The following is a 15526-nucleotide window of genomic DNA, read 5'->3' on the forward strand; positions in this document are numbered from 1 at the left end:
CATCTTATACATTCCATTATACTCTCTGGTGTTGTGGAGAATGTCTGAGTTTCCATAAAAATCTAAATTTACAATGTATGAAACTGTCATTTTCATATATTCAAACTGCCTTCTGAGAAATCATGTTTAAAGAGCACAGGAGATTCAAATGCACTGACCTTTTTAAAAAAATGTAATGATACCAAAGTCAGTATTAGGACAAATAATAGAAGATTTAATGACTTAAAATAGAAAAAGCAATAGTCCTAACTGCTATTGGAGCTCATAGTCCCAGTGGTGTTCCACATAAGTGAATTTACTGTCATAATCAGGAGGAAAAGTCTCATTTCTATGGCTGGGTGATTTTATCCAATATCTTCAGCAAAGGCATTTGTCTGGAATAACTGCCACTGGTCTGTTTTGATACTCAGGATCCTGTACTGCTGTACATTACCAGCACAAGAATAATTTATATACTGGAGAGGAAGATCCTTTGGTCTTTTCCAACCTAACAGAGAACCAAATGGTAGAGCAGACAGACGGACAGACACTTCTGTTGTTTTGCATTAGTGATTATCCTAGCAGCTGGATTGTGGCTTAGCACAAGGCTCTTGTGTATACCAAGAAAGGCAGCCTTAGACATCAGGACCTTTCATGACTTTGATTCAGTCAGTCTTAACTAATTAAGTTTATAAACCCCTTTATAAAGGGGAAAGGAACAAGGCATTTCTGCTTTAGGATAAAGCACAACCTGAATCTGTCAAATATAGACTGAATACTTGTACAAAAGTAATTATTTTCTTCCACCTTGGAATATTGTATCTCATTGTTTCTTTGTAAAGCCCTGTTGCCTGTATCCACTTGTTGTCTTTTGTTAGATGGTTAAGTTCTTGGTGGGGAATTATTCTGGATCTACATGACTCCTAGGCACCTAAGATGCTGGTCTGTCAGGAATTGCTGGGTGCTATGGAAATACAAATAACAAGAATAGACTATCTAAGAGCAAAACAACAGTCACAGACAATGAGAGCAGGAAACCTGGTCACAGATGTGACTCGTCATTTGGCATGGAGTCCACCTTACTCATGTCAGTGGTTTGATTGCCTCAATCCACTGTGCTCGCTCTGCCTTGGAGCTGGCCTGGATGTAATAATGAATGTCTTTTTTTGTGATGATTTTGAAGAGATTGCCTTGCACGTTGCCCTTCACTCCTGCAGAGAAAAAAATATGGCAGATCAGGAAGCTGCACAGAGAAATGCCTTGTGGTGCATGTGAAGCTTCATAAGGAAGATTTTTAATTTAGTGAATTAGAATATCAGACCTTTCCATTTCATTATAGATAGCTCTTGTGTCTTTGATTTCCCTTCTGCAAAATGAAGATATAGTACAGACACCCTTCACATAGACTGTATGAACTACTGTTCACTATGCATCACATATAAAATAGCCACTGTTTAAATGGAGAATCTTACTTGAGTTATACCATGGAGGGATGAACTCCTGACCAGTTTGTGCAGTAGATAAGATTTGCTTATGCCCAACTTCGGGTTCTTGTTAGCAATGGGCTCTATTGTTCTTGCCCCCTTTCCCCCTGCACCTCATATTTTTCAGACCCTGTCTTTTGTCTTTAGAAAGATGTTTCCTAATTAAGATCCACACATTGTGCTTACTGTCAAAATAATTTGCTTTAACAGCAGAAACTCTTATCTGTGAGGGTGAAGTTCTGGACAAATGCCTACGCTAAGCATATTTACTAGCAGAACTGGTTTTTGTATTGCTGTCTTTAGGTTTCTCTTACATTTGGGTTATAGCAGATTGAAAAGGAAAAGGTAATAGCATAATTAGAGAGAACACAGAAAAGGGATGGCATCAGGGGATGACTCAAGACTTCATTAAACAACATCCAAAAAGAAACTGTTTCCTCTTTGTCTGTTAATTCTGGAACATTAATGAGTGTTTTAGGACTGTCTCAAAGGTCATCTGACTGAGAAAAGCCCTTAAGAAGGGGAACACCCAAGGGAAGTGGAAATAACCCTAAAAAAATCCCTCCTGGTGTGGACAACCCAGCAGTATGGGGATTTTTTATGATGTGCCTCTTTCGCTGCTTGCAAACGGGAAAGGGAGGTCAGCCCACTTGTGCATACAGGCAGCCACACACAAACCCACACCTAAACACTGCATTGCTATGGCATAAATATGTATATATGAACGTTTAGAGGCTCATGCTTACCTGCTGGGACTCCATTATCCTCCAGAGCTGAGACAAGACAGCCACGAAGAGAAAATCCACCTACTGGCCTGTTTTCTTCCTGAAGAGGAAAAGGAAATCAGGCTTATTGGGAAAATATCATCATTAGAATTATTTCCAAGAGCACATCAATTAATTTTATGAAGATGGAGATGTAGTACCAGTCTTTCCAGGTACAAAACATCCATGTTATAAGAGAAGTCAATTAGGACATGTAATTAAATGCATTAATATGTTGTTTCAGTCTTAGATGTTTGCCTGATGTATCTGGGAATGGTGGAGATCAATTAAACACATGGGTAGGATAACAATCACATTCTAAACTTATGTATAGTCTTATCGATAACAATCCATATTAAAATATATATTTCTGCTGCTTTTCACTGAGAACATAGGGGAAAACATATGGGAAAAAATATATGGGAAAAATTTGACTGTTTTCTCTAGGAGGCTGGTGCCCTTGTCTGATCTTCAGATTCTGCAGCCTGAGTTTATAACATTACAAGGGTGAGTTGCAGTGCAAAAATAAAAATCCCACAAAGAAACAGGCAACAGAAAATGAACCCACTCCATAAGCTCTTTTCACTGTTATGGTGTTTGTGTTTTCTTGAAAAAGTCACATGTTCTTTTAGCAACATGTTGGCCTTTGGGATACCCTATACACCTGGGGTGGATGGATCCATATACCCTTCTGGGTTGCTCCCATTGATTATTAAATCCATTAAGATAAATTCTACTATTCCTTGAGCAAGTTTAAAACTGAGTAGCTGTAATGCCTATAGATACTTTGGCATCAAGAAGACCCTCCCCAGTGTTGGAATAAAATAATGAAAATCCCAGTAGCAGTATGACCCTCAAGTGGTGGGATGTCAGCCCAGAAAGATCACAGCCCAGGAAGAAGTCCCAGACTGTGTAAGTACAGCAGAAGACAAATCCCAAGAAGACTTGCCTAAGGAAAAGGAATCTCACTGGGGAAAGACAGGATGGAAGATATAGGAATAGAAAATCCTACAAGGACAATCTCCCAGGGTAAGGCAAGAGAGGTCTTAATCCCCAGGAAATGGAGAGAGGAACCTAGAAGGAGATTTGAGTATGAGAAACATCTACAGCATGATTATATTTTCATTATAATGTTCAGGTCTGTAAGAGGATATCTGGGGATAGCAAATCCCCACTTACCTACCTTAGTAGGGTCATAGTAGTGCAAAAAAGCAGGATCAGCTCTCAAAACAAATCTCCTCACCTTCCAGTTTTTCCTCTTGTGTCCCTGCAACACAGAAGAATTAAAGTTACCAACAGTAAATATCCCCTGAAATGACCATTTCCCTGCAGGCTGTAGGGGACACCTAAATAGGTACTGAAAATAAGAGGTTTTGGAGCCAACAGAGAAAAATCTTTTCTGACATCTTGGTAACTCCCAGGATTTTCTGCTTAACATCCTTCTTCATACATTGATAATTCCTTCCTCTCTCCCTTCCTTGTGCTAAGAACCAAGAAAAGAGAGTGACAGGACCAAGCAATTATATCCCTGATTCCTTCTCTTCATTTCAGCTTAAATACATCTGATAATCCAGTTTTTACAACGCTAAAATCACAGCTCATGGTACAAAGCTCTAGAGTAGTGGAGCTACTAGTGTAGGTTTCTCTCTGCAGGTGGCTGCGTTATGCTTTGAAACAGCATGACTGATCCTTGTCTTTTTCGTAGCAAGGGTTGAAAATCAAGTCTTGCAGCCTAGAGGTGGGATCCTGTAAAGAGGACTTTCTTGTGGCCAAAGAAAACAGGTCTCACTACTACCAGAGCTCACATGTGTATGTGAGTGACTGTACAGAGGTAAATGTCCACTTCATGTAAAAGTCAATCTACTCAGCTTTGAAATTTGTCTGTTGCCAGCAGAATTCCATAGCTACTCACATGACCTGGATGGGACAGGTTTGACCAGAGGAACAGAGCTTCTGCTTGGAAGTGCATATAACGCCTCCAGTGGCGTTTGGACTTTGTATGGGACTTTTGCTTTTGATACTATTTTATACTTTTCAGTATAGACTCAATACATACAGAATATCCAATTAATCCTGCTTGAGCAGCAAATTCCATAGCTCATTCCTTTACAACTAGACATTTTTCACCACATGAGCTGCGACAGTATTACTGACAGGCAAATTAGCTCTGCTGGCCACAACTGTCCAGCAGTGCTTGTATACATCATGTTTATCCTCTAGAAAGCCCTAGGAGCTGTCATTTTTCTTGTTTCTCAGTGAAGGTTCAAAGATGGTATTTACCTGTTTCACTAAGAATCCTTGCTTCACAATGGTGCCACTTAATTCAGAGATATTAAATTGTAGCTCTTCCTTGGAACTGATATTTTTCTTACTGCTCTCAGCCTGCAAAATAGGCAACAGATGGTTCCGCTTCTCTGTTGAATCTGAACACACTTTTAAGTACAAAGTTCTGCATTTTATTTTCTTTGTCCTGCTTTTAGTTTATATATCCTCAGTAAATTCTATACTGTACCCCTGCTGCTCAGCTTTGTAGCTCCAAGATTTACAAGCAACAAATTACAGCTGTAAAGCCTACACTGTGGCCTTGAGCATAACTCCAGCCTCTGTTAAATGCAGACACAGCACTGCACTCGAGGGACACAACCCTTTTAATGCCCAATTATGTAATCTGTAGATCCCTCCATACCCATGTAGCTATTTGTCTCCAGCAAAAGTGCAAGTGCTGGTGCTCCTAAAGGCCTAGAGCTGCTCCTTCTCTGTTTGATTTCACAGCCTTTGCACACTGTGTGTGTCCCCTTTACCACTGCCCAAATCAAGTATGTGATGAAGAGCTGCTTCTGTGGGCAGCTGCATCACTTACAAACATGTACAGTGCGGTAGAGTCATCAAGGAACTGCTCAGAGAGGTCGCTGAAGCGTGTGGCCTCAGTGCTGCGTGCTCCCACGGGCTTGATGAAGTTCTCCTCCATCAGCATGGATGCCAAGGTGATGGCCTCGAATCGTGACACAGCAAAGCTGTTGGAGATGAGCCAGTCCACCAGGGCAGAACCTGCAGGGAGAAAGGCAGTTCTCATACCAAGGCAGTGTACTCTTCCAAGATGAGACAAATAGCCTACTGCTACATTTCATTTGCTGAAATATTTTGGCACTATCACAAAGACTGCCAATTAAGTGCAAGGTTGACAGAAAGTGTGGGGTCCTGTGTGCTTCCATATATCCAAAAATCATGAGAGAAAGGTGTTGGAAAGCTTGGTTGTACCGCTACTTTCCATTGGACCTCAACTGATTCCACTATGCAGGCAGCACAGCAGCTCCCTTGTCTTTGCAATGTAGTGTGTTAGATGTGAGGAAGCTCTTTGCCTGCAGTAGGTGTACCTGTGAAAGTCTCTTTGTATCTGTTGCCTTGTTGCAAGTTGCGGGTTAGCTTAATTCCAGTACTGCTGTCACACATTCTCTCCACTATGTGGCTGCAAAGGAGAGCAAAAGACAAAGTTAGTAGAATTAAAAAAACAGGCAGAAATTGCCACATACTTCTGTCAGTGCCTGGGATGTCCTCTCAATTACCAACACAAAGATGGGAAACAGCCTAGGTATACACCCAGAAGTTTTGTCCTAAGTACAGTATAGGAAAACTTTATTCTCCCAATAGCAGCACTAAACAAGATGCCTCATGAAGTAACTTTCAATTTAAAGCATTTCAAACTGAGCTATAGTCAACCTCCATTTACGTTTTCAACACAAACCAAATTTGTGTCATCTTTCTACTTCTTAGCCAGTTCTCTGTTTTCTCTTGTTTAACATCATGCACCCTAAAAATCCTAGCCTGGAAACCAGCTACCAGCTTTGAAAGCTCACCAGCATGGCATGAGCAATGTCATCATTCAGTCTTTCCCTGGTATTACATCTTCTGAGGTAATACATCTCCCCAGTGAGAAACTTTGCAGCTGACTAGGAAGGTCTTCAAGCCAGCAGTGAGATGTCTGTGCAGAAGCCAAATAGTCCCAAAAGTAACAGTTGGGAAAAGCGCATTCCCATGCTCTGGCAAGAGTATATGCAAACCTAGGGCAGAGCAACCAGTTTAGAGGCTCCTGGCAGCACAGGAACGAATCTGTGCAGAGAGGAGCTTCCCTTGACCCTCTCCATACATTGGCGTGGGTGTTTTGCGAACTACAGCAACAGCAGAATAAACCATATACACTTACTGGAGGCTGATATTCTCTAGTAGTTTAAAAGAGTTCTTCATTCTGTGAAGCTCTTGTACCTGTACTGGGTGACCAGCATGAATAGCTCCTGTGATGTCCAAAGCCCAAGAGTCTCGCTCCTCCCTGGAGCAACATTCAAGGAAATAGTCTGTATTGGTTTTTGTCCTTAGCTTGATGAGCAGCTGTGGAGACAGAAGTGCAAAGCAATAACATCATTTAGCTATTGTCCTCCACGTGCATTAAGTGACACAAGTAGGTCTGACGTGCCATCCCACCTGAGCAGTAGAGAGCAACTCTTGGCCACAAGGACGGTGGGCGCAACACAGATTCCTGTGTTTTCAGTTCCAAGCATAGTCTGCATGCATGGAGCTTGTGGTACTTACAAGAGAACAGACCACCCAGATGCTGGATTACACAGGAATGTGATGTTGACTATGGAGCTTTTCACATTCAGATCTCTAGTTTCTCAACAACTGTGAACTCTCACTAGGCTCTTTCTGCTATGAAATAGCCAGCAACTTCCAGAGTCGTTTCCCTTCTGTCCCCATTCAGAGGAAGGCTGCATTGCTGTTACCCATGGGTGAGCGGAGCAGCTCAGGAGGAGCTTCCCTTCCGGAACCCTCTTGGTGGAAACTCCACAGCAGCAATGTCCCGTTGGAGAAGGAAAAAGCAGCCTGTCCTGGATGACTGGGAGCATCCCATAGACACAGCTGGGGTTTAAGGCAACCACCATAGATTAAATATTTCCCTCTCACACAAAATTCCCTTTTTTCCCATTCTCCTCAGATTTTATTGACCTGTCCATGTCCTCTCTCCACACACTGCTGGGCTGATGAATTTGCATTTATTCTTACCACTATGTGTGTGTGGGGGAGTGGGTTTGTTTTTTTGTTAATGTCTATGACTCAGGTTTGGGCACAGAGAACAGCAAAGACACAATGGGGGAATTCATTGCTTGTCCTGGTTACATTGCTAACGGCAGCTTGCTTTTGGCTGGGCTTAATTCTGGAAACACCCCAGTGATATGGTTGCAATAATCAAAGAAGTCAAAAGGAGAGGAAAATTCTAGGGAGAAGTTAGAAAGTGAGTGCCACTGAGAAGGGATACATTTTTCCACTCCTACCGGTCTGTTTTCGTATTCCAGGCATGGACAAGTAATAGTGCAGCCATCTAAAAGGATCCTGCCCTTTGGAGAAGGTTCCTTCTTGCCTCCTTCAATTTTGTAATACAGCAGCTTATCCTGAAGCAGAACGAACCATCTCACTTTCCAGTTACGAACAATGTGTCCCTAGAGGGGAAGAATCACATAGCTAACTTTAACACAAGCATTGAGAAATTACCATATTTTCCTTTTTGGGGAGGTGGAAATACCATAAAAAAGTAGGAAACTGTACGAAAAGAAACAAGAAATCAGCATGAGTCCTGTTCTCACTGAAATAAATACACATTTTTAGTAACAAAGCAGCACAGCTCCATCACTATAAAATCATGGAGCAATAGAAAGATGCTTTTCCCTTTCTCCAGCAAGAACATCTTCTTTTCTGGCAAGAGTTGTTTCTTGCAGAAGCTCACATGAATCATCCCAAAGAGCTGTTATTTAGGAGCATGCCTGCCCGCTGACAGCACCAGGCAGGAATAGGGTAAATCTGAAATGTGTGAGGGCTTTTGGAGGCAAACTCCTCCTCTCCAGAGACCCTGGGTGGTGTTTGATGTGTTTTGTTTTCTGTCATTGTGATGTGCCTGTAGGTGGTTTTGAGAGCACCTTCCTGGGTGAATTGGCTTTTCCTTACATCCCCTCTTACTGCTAACAAGTGATTTATTTCTATCCTACCTGCCTCCAGTCTCCAGGGCTAGACCATTCCCTGTGTTACCGTTTCCTGTAAAGGAGACATACTTTTCAATGACAAAAGACCGAATGAAGGCTGCTGTCAGATGCCTCCTGGGTTATGTCAGAATACAGACAAAAATCCCTTCTTTCCCCTCTGCAAACAGCCCCCGGCTCTCTTTAGTTTGCCAGTACAGGAGAGCAAACCCAGAGAGGGCTGACACCAACAGGCTCAGTCCTGCCTGGAAGTGTCAGGTCCAGCTTCCTGGGGCGAGAGGTTGACTTGTGTTTCTACAAGCTGTGGAGCACTGCAACCAGCAGGCGAACCGCTGGGTAGAGGAAGTGCAGACCTGAGAGAGGGTGGGCATAGCTAGAAGAAAGGAACATGCAAAGTCCAGTTGTGGCAGGAGTCAAAGCTCATTAGTTCTCTATGAGTAAAGAGGAACCCCAACGATTTCCAAGAAAAGGTGGGGTAAAGAGCCTCTAAAATCCAAGGCACTTTCTGTCTGATGCCTTTTAGTCTATACTAAGTACAATTTATCTAACTTGGATTTGTTCTCCCCTTCACTTTGCATTCTTCAGTGGTTTGGGTTTTTTGTTTTTCACCTGTTGTAAAGTCCCATGTTCATTTTTCCTGAGAGTATGTTCTTTGCTATGGCTCTTCGATTTCCTTTTTGGAGACCTCCTCTTTTTCAGGAGATTGCCTTACCTTTTTTCCTTTACCTTTACCTGACTTCCACACATTTACTTTATAATACATTACAATACATAATCCAGACATTTATAATGCATTTAGATAATCTCCTTGCTTCTGCTCTCTTCTGAAAACACCTCTGTTTTCCTTTACCTGATCCCACCCCTTCCTCACTTTTTTTCTCAGGATCTCTTGTCCCCTTCTCCCCCAGTTCCCTTTTGTCATCTTCTCTGTGGTCTCCCTCCTATCAAACTGTGTGTCTCGGTGATGTTGTGCAGGCTGTGGAGCAGTTACAGCTCAGTGTGCTGCCAACAACTTATTCCTCTCACACACTTGGTGCCTTGGCTTCCCATCTTGAATTCAGGAGTCACTTAAGAGTCACAAAATATAACCATGGCCCAGAGAAGAGACCAGGAGCTGGGAATGCTCCGTCCTCACTGCACAAGGGTTGATGAGGAATAGCTTGTGCTGTGCAACCCTTCTCTGTATATAGCATGGCTTCACGTGGCTGGTGGCTGGCCAGTGCTGCCAGAAAGGTTCCTGACCAGGATTACCTTCATGTCAGCACCAGAAGCACTGCCACGTACTGTAGAAAAGCATTTCCTGAGGCGTGGCAAAGCTTTGAACTAATTAAATTTTTTGGTGTGCAATCAAGGACCATATTAGTCGTTGAAACAGGTTCTTGGTACTAAAAGCAACTTGTGCTGCTTGTTAAATTGCCTTCTTGCGTCCCAGCTATGACTGAGTTGGTCCTGCAGGGAGAAGCATTGGAAAGTCTGAAACGTGTGACACCATCTTTCAGCTCTCTTCTCCATGCTTTGGCTAAAATTTTCTTACAGTGCAGTTTGAGGGGTGTGGTAAAAAGAAGTTATTTCAAACACACTTCTGGGTTTCCATTGCTCTGATCCCCTTCAAACAGAACAGCCTGTTCTCCATCCCCTCACACAAAACGGGAAACATGGCTCAGCTGGGTCACTAAAGAAGGCACAATCACCTTCCCTCTCTCCATCTTCCTGTGGCCACTTCCACTGCTGCCACGTAGCCATTTGCTGGTAGTTTTTTAAGTGCCCCTTGCAGAAGCACAGACACAATGGCATTCTGATACCTGAGTAATGCTGATGGCTAATTCACTTTCCCCGGAGTAAATAACAGGGGCAATACAGGGAAACTCGAGGGAAGTTACTGAGCACCTGCAGTTCGTGCAGCTCCCCCAGCAGGCACGTGCACAGACCTGAAGGATCTTCTTTCCCAGGAGCAGGCAGGAGCCCCTCATACCCAGTGCCCAGTGGCTGCGTTGCCATGAGCCCTGGCTCAATCTAGTTCCTGCTCAGAGGCTGCTTCCACGCTGGAGCAGATCTCCACGGAAGGGGACGGATACACTCACCCGTTTCACGAGGAAGCCCTCCTTCAGCACTCCTGCTGCTTCCTGCATCGTGGCCAGCAGGGAAGAGAGCCGAGCCCCGGGCGCTAAGTGCCCAAGCCCTGGCAACGTGTCCCTCTGCATGCGATTTGTTTAAGAAAGCTCATTTTTCTTTCCTACCCTCCTCCTCCAATGTGACGCAGCCTCCCTTCCCTGTTTTTTTCTCCCTCTCTTCCTACCTATGAGACATCAGTTAAACAGTGAACCGGCTCTGATACATTACCTGCCCTCTGGGAACTGAAACAAAGGAAAGTCTAAAAAGGATCTCAGAATTTCAGACTTCAGTATAGCAAAACCCACCACTGAGTGAGTTGGCCAATATAAATAGCCACATGATGACAAACCAGGTATTGCATGGGAAGGAGAAGCAGAATCATAAAATCACATGTCTCAAAACTTCAGACTAATCAAGTCTACCTCTTAAAATTTCTCATAAATTTATCCTCATAGGGTCCCACAGAACACCTTAAATATAACACATAGAATATTACGATTACAGGGAGACTTTTCCAAACCTTAAAATATTTTTCTTTTTTTTTTTTTTTTTTGCTAGAAATTCATTTTACAAAAGAAGTTCTAAAGCACCACTCTGCTTCCAGTGACCTCTGGGCACAAACCCTAAGATTCCCAAATTAACACCTTAAATCCCCACCTAAGCAACTATTCAGGCTTTTTGTAAAGCAGTCTGACCAATGAACACCATTCAGGGACCTCTTGCAACTCCTGGGCACCTCTGAAACAGAGTGCCTTTTGTTTGTCTGAATACGGGTGTAGATATTCATTGCATTTTTTAAGACTTTGGCCATGATAAACCTGTGTGACAGATCTAGCAGATCTTGTCCCGATGAAATAAGCCAGTATTGGTATTTCAAGAAATCAATACCAACTGTGCAGGAGTAATAGTCTTCACTGTAATGTTAGCATTCCCTGACTTGTATCAAAATCTAGGTGATATATGTGGGCAGAGCTAGCGGCTGTGATAAGAAACATGATGTAGATGGTAACAAATAAACAAAAGCAGTCGTTGCTATGTAAAAAGTGTTCAGAGTTCAGCAAGATAAAGTGACTGAAATATCTCTGTCTTTGCACACCAGATCTAATTACTGCTTTCATGTACCAAGGAAAGGAACAAACTAATAATTAATTTTTATATTTTTTATCACTTCTAGTAAGGAAGAGCAAAGCACTGAAGAATCCAAACCTGACAATGTACTGGAGACAACCCAGAGAACAGTCCTGCAAAGATCATGAGAAAGACAGTGGGTGACTGAACACTACTTGAAGTTCGAGAAATCGACTGCTGTATAAAGCATGCTCGCCCAGACTTCAAAAACAGCCATCCCATGTGGAAGTTACCTGTGTAGCTCCCACTGTACTCCCTTCACCACTTTGGAGAAAGCAGGCAGCATTGAGGCAACCGGCTGCGTAAGTCATATCCCGGTTAAGTTTGTTTTTCAGTCTACCTAGTGTTAAGTACAGTAAGTTTAACAGAACACCTAGAGGAGTATTTTTTTTGCAGCAGGTATGTAGTATTACAAACACACAAATTTTCCATTTATATTTTTTATATATTATTGTGGCCTTAAAAAATAAAGCAGAAAAAGAACTGAGTGTATTTCTTTCAATTTAAAAAATAATCTCTGTCCTGGTGCAAATACATAAATATACATATAAATAAAAAGCTGTACTCAGAAGCAGAGTCTTGGGAAAAAAACCCACTGCGGTCAGCAGGAAAAAAGAATATAAATTTCAGCTCGCAGTGTTCTCTACATCAGAATTTAACTTAAGAAAAAAAGAAGAAAACTTGAGTCTAGGTACACAAGAGACATTCATTATTGCTACATGCACTGGACATGCAATCTTTATACAGCCAGCTTCAGGAATACAGTGTTCCCCCATTTGGTATTTGAGGTTTGACTTCACATTGTTCAAGCTTGTTACTGCAGGCAATTTATAACAAGGTGGGTGAGATAATTTCGTGCTAGTGAGTACAGGTAGAAGCTTGCAGGGTGCTCTGGCGCAGACAGTGATCTCAGCATTGCCCCACAACCAGTCCTCACCCGAGATCCTAGTGAGCTTTTTCTCCAGCGTGCAGACCACCCGCAACCCTGCAGGTGGATCTTGGGAAAATTACCATTAACAACAAAGAGTTTTATTGTCAAACTGCTGGTGAAAGGTGAAGCAAATGCTGCTGTAGCTGCTCATTAAGCAAAAAGTTTTGTATCAACTACTTCTTATAATCTAGAGCCTTCACTTTCTTCAATACCTCAAAGTATTTCTTCAATTCTTTGGATATTTACCATACACACACCCCCTTTCCCTTGTCTCATTCTGTAGTTAATCGTGGCTAACAAACTGCTCTTATTCTGCTCCCTGAGCCTGAGTAAATACAGATCTTTCAGGGTCATATAGTGAAAAATGAGTCAGTAGATCTGGGCTGCCGTTTCCACACATGTGCTGGGAAGGCAAGTTCTGATATTGAAGTATTCTGGTGGAAAAGGACATGTTTCCATCTGTATAAACCTAGGAGAGCTGTATCAAGTCTTCTGTGGGTCTGGAAACTCACCGAAGGGAGTATCTGGTTCATCAGATCCATTTTAGAATGCTTCCCACACATCAGTGCAGTGTTCTAATAAAAGAGCACAGCTGAGTGCTTGATGTTTTCTTCCATTCAAACTGTCTCCAAAATATTATATATGCTTTAGGATCTTAGGATTTTAGGGATGGCCTGGAAGAGACAGCTGCAGGCTTCAGGACCGCAGGACAGTATTCATGGTTAGAGGGAAGGGCTGGTACTTCCAGGTCCAGGGACTCCTCAGGAAGCCATGAACAGCTGATGAAGAGAACCTGTCCACAGGACAACCCCATCCCACGCTCTGCAAAGCCCATCATGTATCATTGTGTCACATGGGCGATTACATATACTCAGCTTTTTCAAAGCGGTTTCTTAAGATTTTGCCCTCTGGTGTAGGATTAGGGATGAAAAAAGATGAAAAGAAACCACACCAAAATGAGGAATGACAAAATATTTCTAGATAAAAATGAAAGCTGACAAGTGTTCAAAAGAATTCTGATCTAACAGCAGGACACGTAGAAAGGTGGCACTGTTTGAAAACAGTTGTTTAACTGTCTAGACTGGAACAAGAAGCTATCAGAAATTCAATACTGAAGTCCAGATTCCTCTATAAAGAACAACATGCCATCTCCACCACATCTAAAAAAACACCTGAGCACCAGAACTGGAAAGAAAACAGCAAGGAATTGTCACTGGATTGGAAGCCTGACAGATCACAACAGCCCCAAGAAAGCAGGGCACCCCTTTTTTAGCAGCAATCATGAGGAACAGACTACAGGGCTGTGTGTTCCAGACTGTGTGCCTGACCTGAGCTGGTACCCCTGGTTGCTTGGGGGTTTTTTTTGTATTAATGAGTCGTTATCAGATGTTATAAGTAAAGCTATTTCCAAGCTGCCAATCTGACAAAATTCATTTGGGATATGAAAATCATACTGAGATCCTTACAATTACTACACCAGGCCAAGCCCTCTCCACAGATACACCTCTACCTTTCCCTTCAGTTGACTACTTGAGTGCTAGTGGAGATTTTGGCTTTGCAATTACAATTGAGTAAACAGCAGTTTCTAATGAACAGCAGGAATATACTACCTTGCTTCAGCAAAGGCATTCACGCAAAACCCACAACCCTTATTTTAAGCAACTGGTAAGCAAATGCAGTTCCACACATACCAAACAGACTGGTTGAGATAGAAGGTATCACCTCAGGAACTTCTAAAGTTCCTTAAGTCATGGGCTACAGCAACAGATGCAGCACAGCTGAGGCCCAGCATGAGCTTCACAGGTTCAGTGCTCCCTTACACCTACTCGAAAGCAGCCACCTTAGATCTCCTCCTTCCACTTACGGCAACTCATGAGAAATATCCACTAAGTTGGCTTGCATCATTTAAGCTTCTTGATTAGAACGTGTTCAGGCAACGGGAGAGCCCGATTTTATCTGCCAGGGTAACAAGTGACTGACATGCGTTTATCTTCAGCTGCTTTGTTACCATCCTCACCGTTTTGGTCATTTTTTCAGGCACTCAAAACTGACCCAGAACCATGTTCACCAGCATGCTGAGCTCCAATTAGAAAAGCTCATGAAAACACTGTTCAGCAAACTTTAAAAAAAGTTCAGCAAACCTTGTCCTAAGTTACTGACAGAAACAACTCTCACTTAGGAACACACCAAAACAGCTGTGTAACATAACATCTATGGAGATTATACTAATCTGAACACTTTGATAGCACTCACAGGAAATAGCAGGCGTGGCTCATTTTTCAGTGCCTTCCTTTACAGCATTACTTTGGCATGGAGATCACATGGTGACTGTTTGCAAACGCTTTGTTCTTCAGTCTGAGTATTCACATACTGTGTTTAATGGAATCCAAAACACTTCTAGTGAATGGGCAGAGGTGGAAGAGCTGTTCAAACAGGAAACTGACATTATCACAATTTCAAGCCATGACAAGACTGTCATAAGCAGCTTCTGAAAAGGCAATGCTTTGAGAAAATAACCATAAAAGTATATTGTTTCTTCATTTTGTTGTGACACATCTGGATATTTTCTTGCATTCTGTAAAGAAATTATTTAACCTTCTTGGCTTTGCATTACTGTCAGAGTTTACATGTAGCTGTCCTGGGTTCAGCAGTAGCAGTCATTTTTCTCCTTCTTAGTAGCTGGTGCAGTGCTGTGTTCTGACTTTCAGCCTGGGAGAAGCACTGATAACAGCGATGTTTTTAGATGCTGCTCAGTAATGTTTACTCTGACCAAGGACTTTCTGAGTCTCATGCTCTGCCAGGGAGGAGAGAAGCTGGGAGGAAGCAGAGACAGGACACCTGACCAAAACTAGCCAAAGAGGTATTCCATACCACAGCACATCATGCCCAGTATATAAACTGGGGGCAGTTACCTGGAAGGGCTAGATCACTGCTCGGGTAGGGCTGGGTATCGGTCGGCAGGTGGTGAGCAGTTGTATTCCCTTCCCTTGTTATTTCCTGTATCATTATTATTATTGATGGTAGCAGCAGTGATTTGTGTTATACCTTAGTTACTAAACTGAAGAATTCTTATCTCAGCCCATGGGGGTTACATTCTGTCGATTC

At 42.5% G+C, this 15526-nt stretch overlaps 1 protein-coding gene across 4 annotated transcripts; it reads right to left on the reverse strand.

Annotated features, from left to right (window-relative positions):
- Positions 1 to 197: 197 nt before the first annotated feature.
- Positions 198 to 14637, reverse strand: PLEK2 (pleckstrin 2). 4 transcript variants are annotated; one of them, XM_057420172.1, is made up of 9 exons: positions 14490 to 14637; positions 7552 to 7716; positions 6429 to 6610; positions 5602 to 5693; positions 5088 to 5275; positions 4508 to 4609; positions 3411 to 3494; positions 2210 to 2288; positions 198 to 1190 (listed from the first exon to the last, which is right to left on the reverse strand). In XM_057420172.1, the coding sequence occupies exons 1-9, from the start codon at positions 14493 to 14495 to the stop codon at positions 1063 to 1065; spliced, it is 1026 nt and encodes a 341-aa protein (XP_057276155.1). In that variant the 5' UTR covers positions 14496 to 14637; the 3' UTR covers positions 198 to 1062. The 4 variants fall into 4 exon arrangements, with proteins under 4 accessions (XP_057276155.1, XP_057276156.1, XP_057276154.1 ...); XM_057420173.1 differs by having other exon boundaries at positions 7552 to 7668; positions 14490 to 14628; XM_057420171.1 differs by lacking the exon at positions 14490 to 14637 and adding an exon at positions 10332 to 10537 and having other exon boundaries at positions 7552 to 7668.
- Between the last annotated feature and the right edge of the window lie 889 nt (positions 14638 to 15526).

The sequence above is a fragment of the Pezoporus wallicus genome, unplaced genomic scaffold (assembly GCF_028554395.1).
Source record: "Pezoporus wallicus isolate ANWC-B61680 ecotype Strahan unplaced genomic scaffold, APGP_CSIRO_Pwel_v1 contig_5418, whole genome shotgun sequence".
In the NCBI taxonomy this organism is placed as follows: Eukaryota; Metazoa; Chordata; class Aves; order Psittaciformes; family Psittacidae; genus Pezoporus; species Pezoporus wallicus.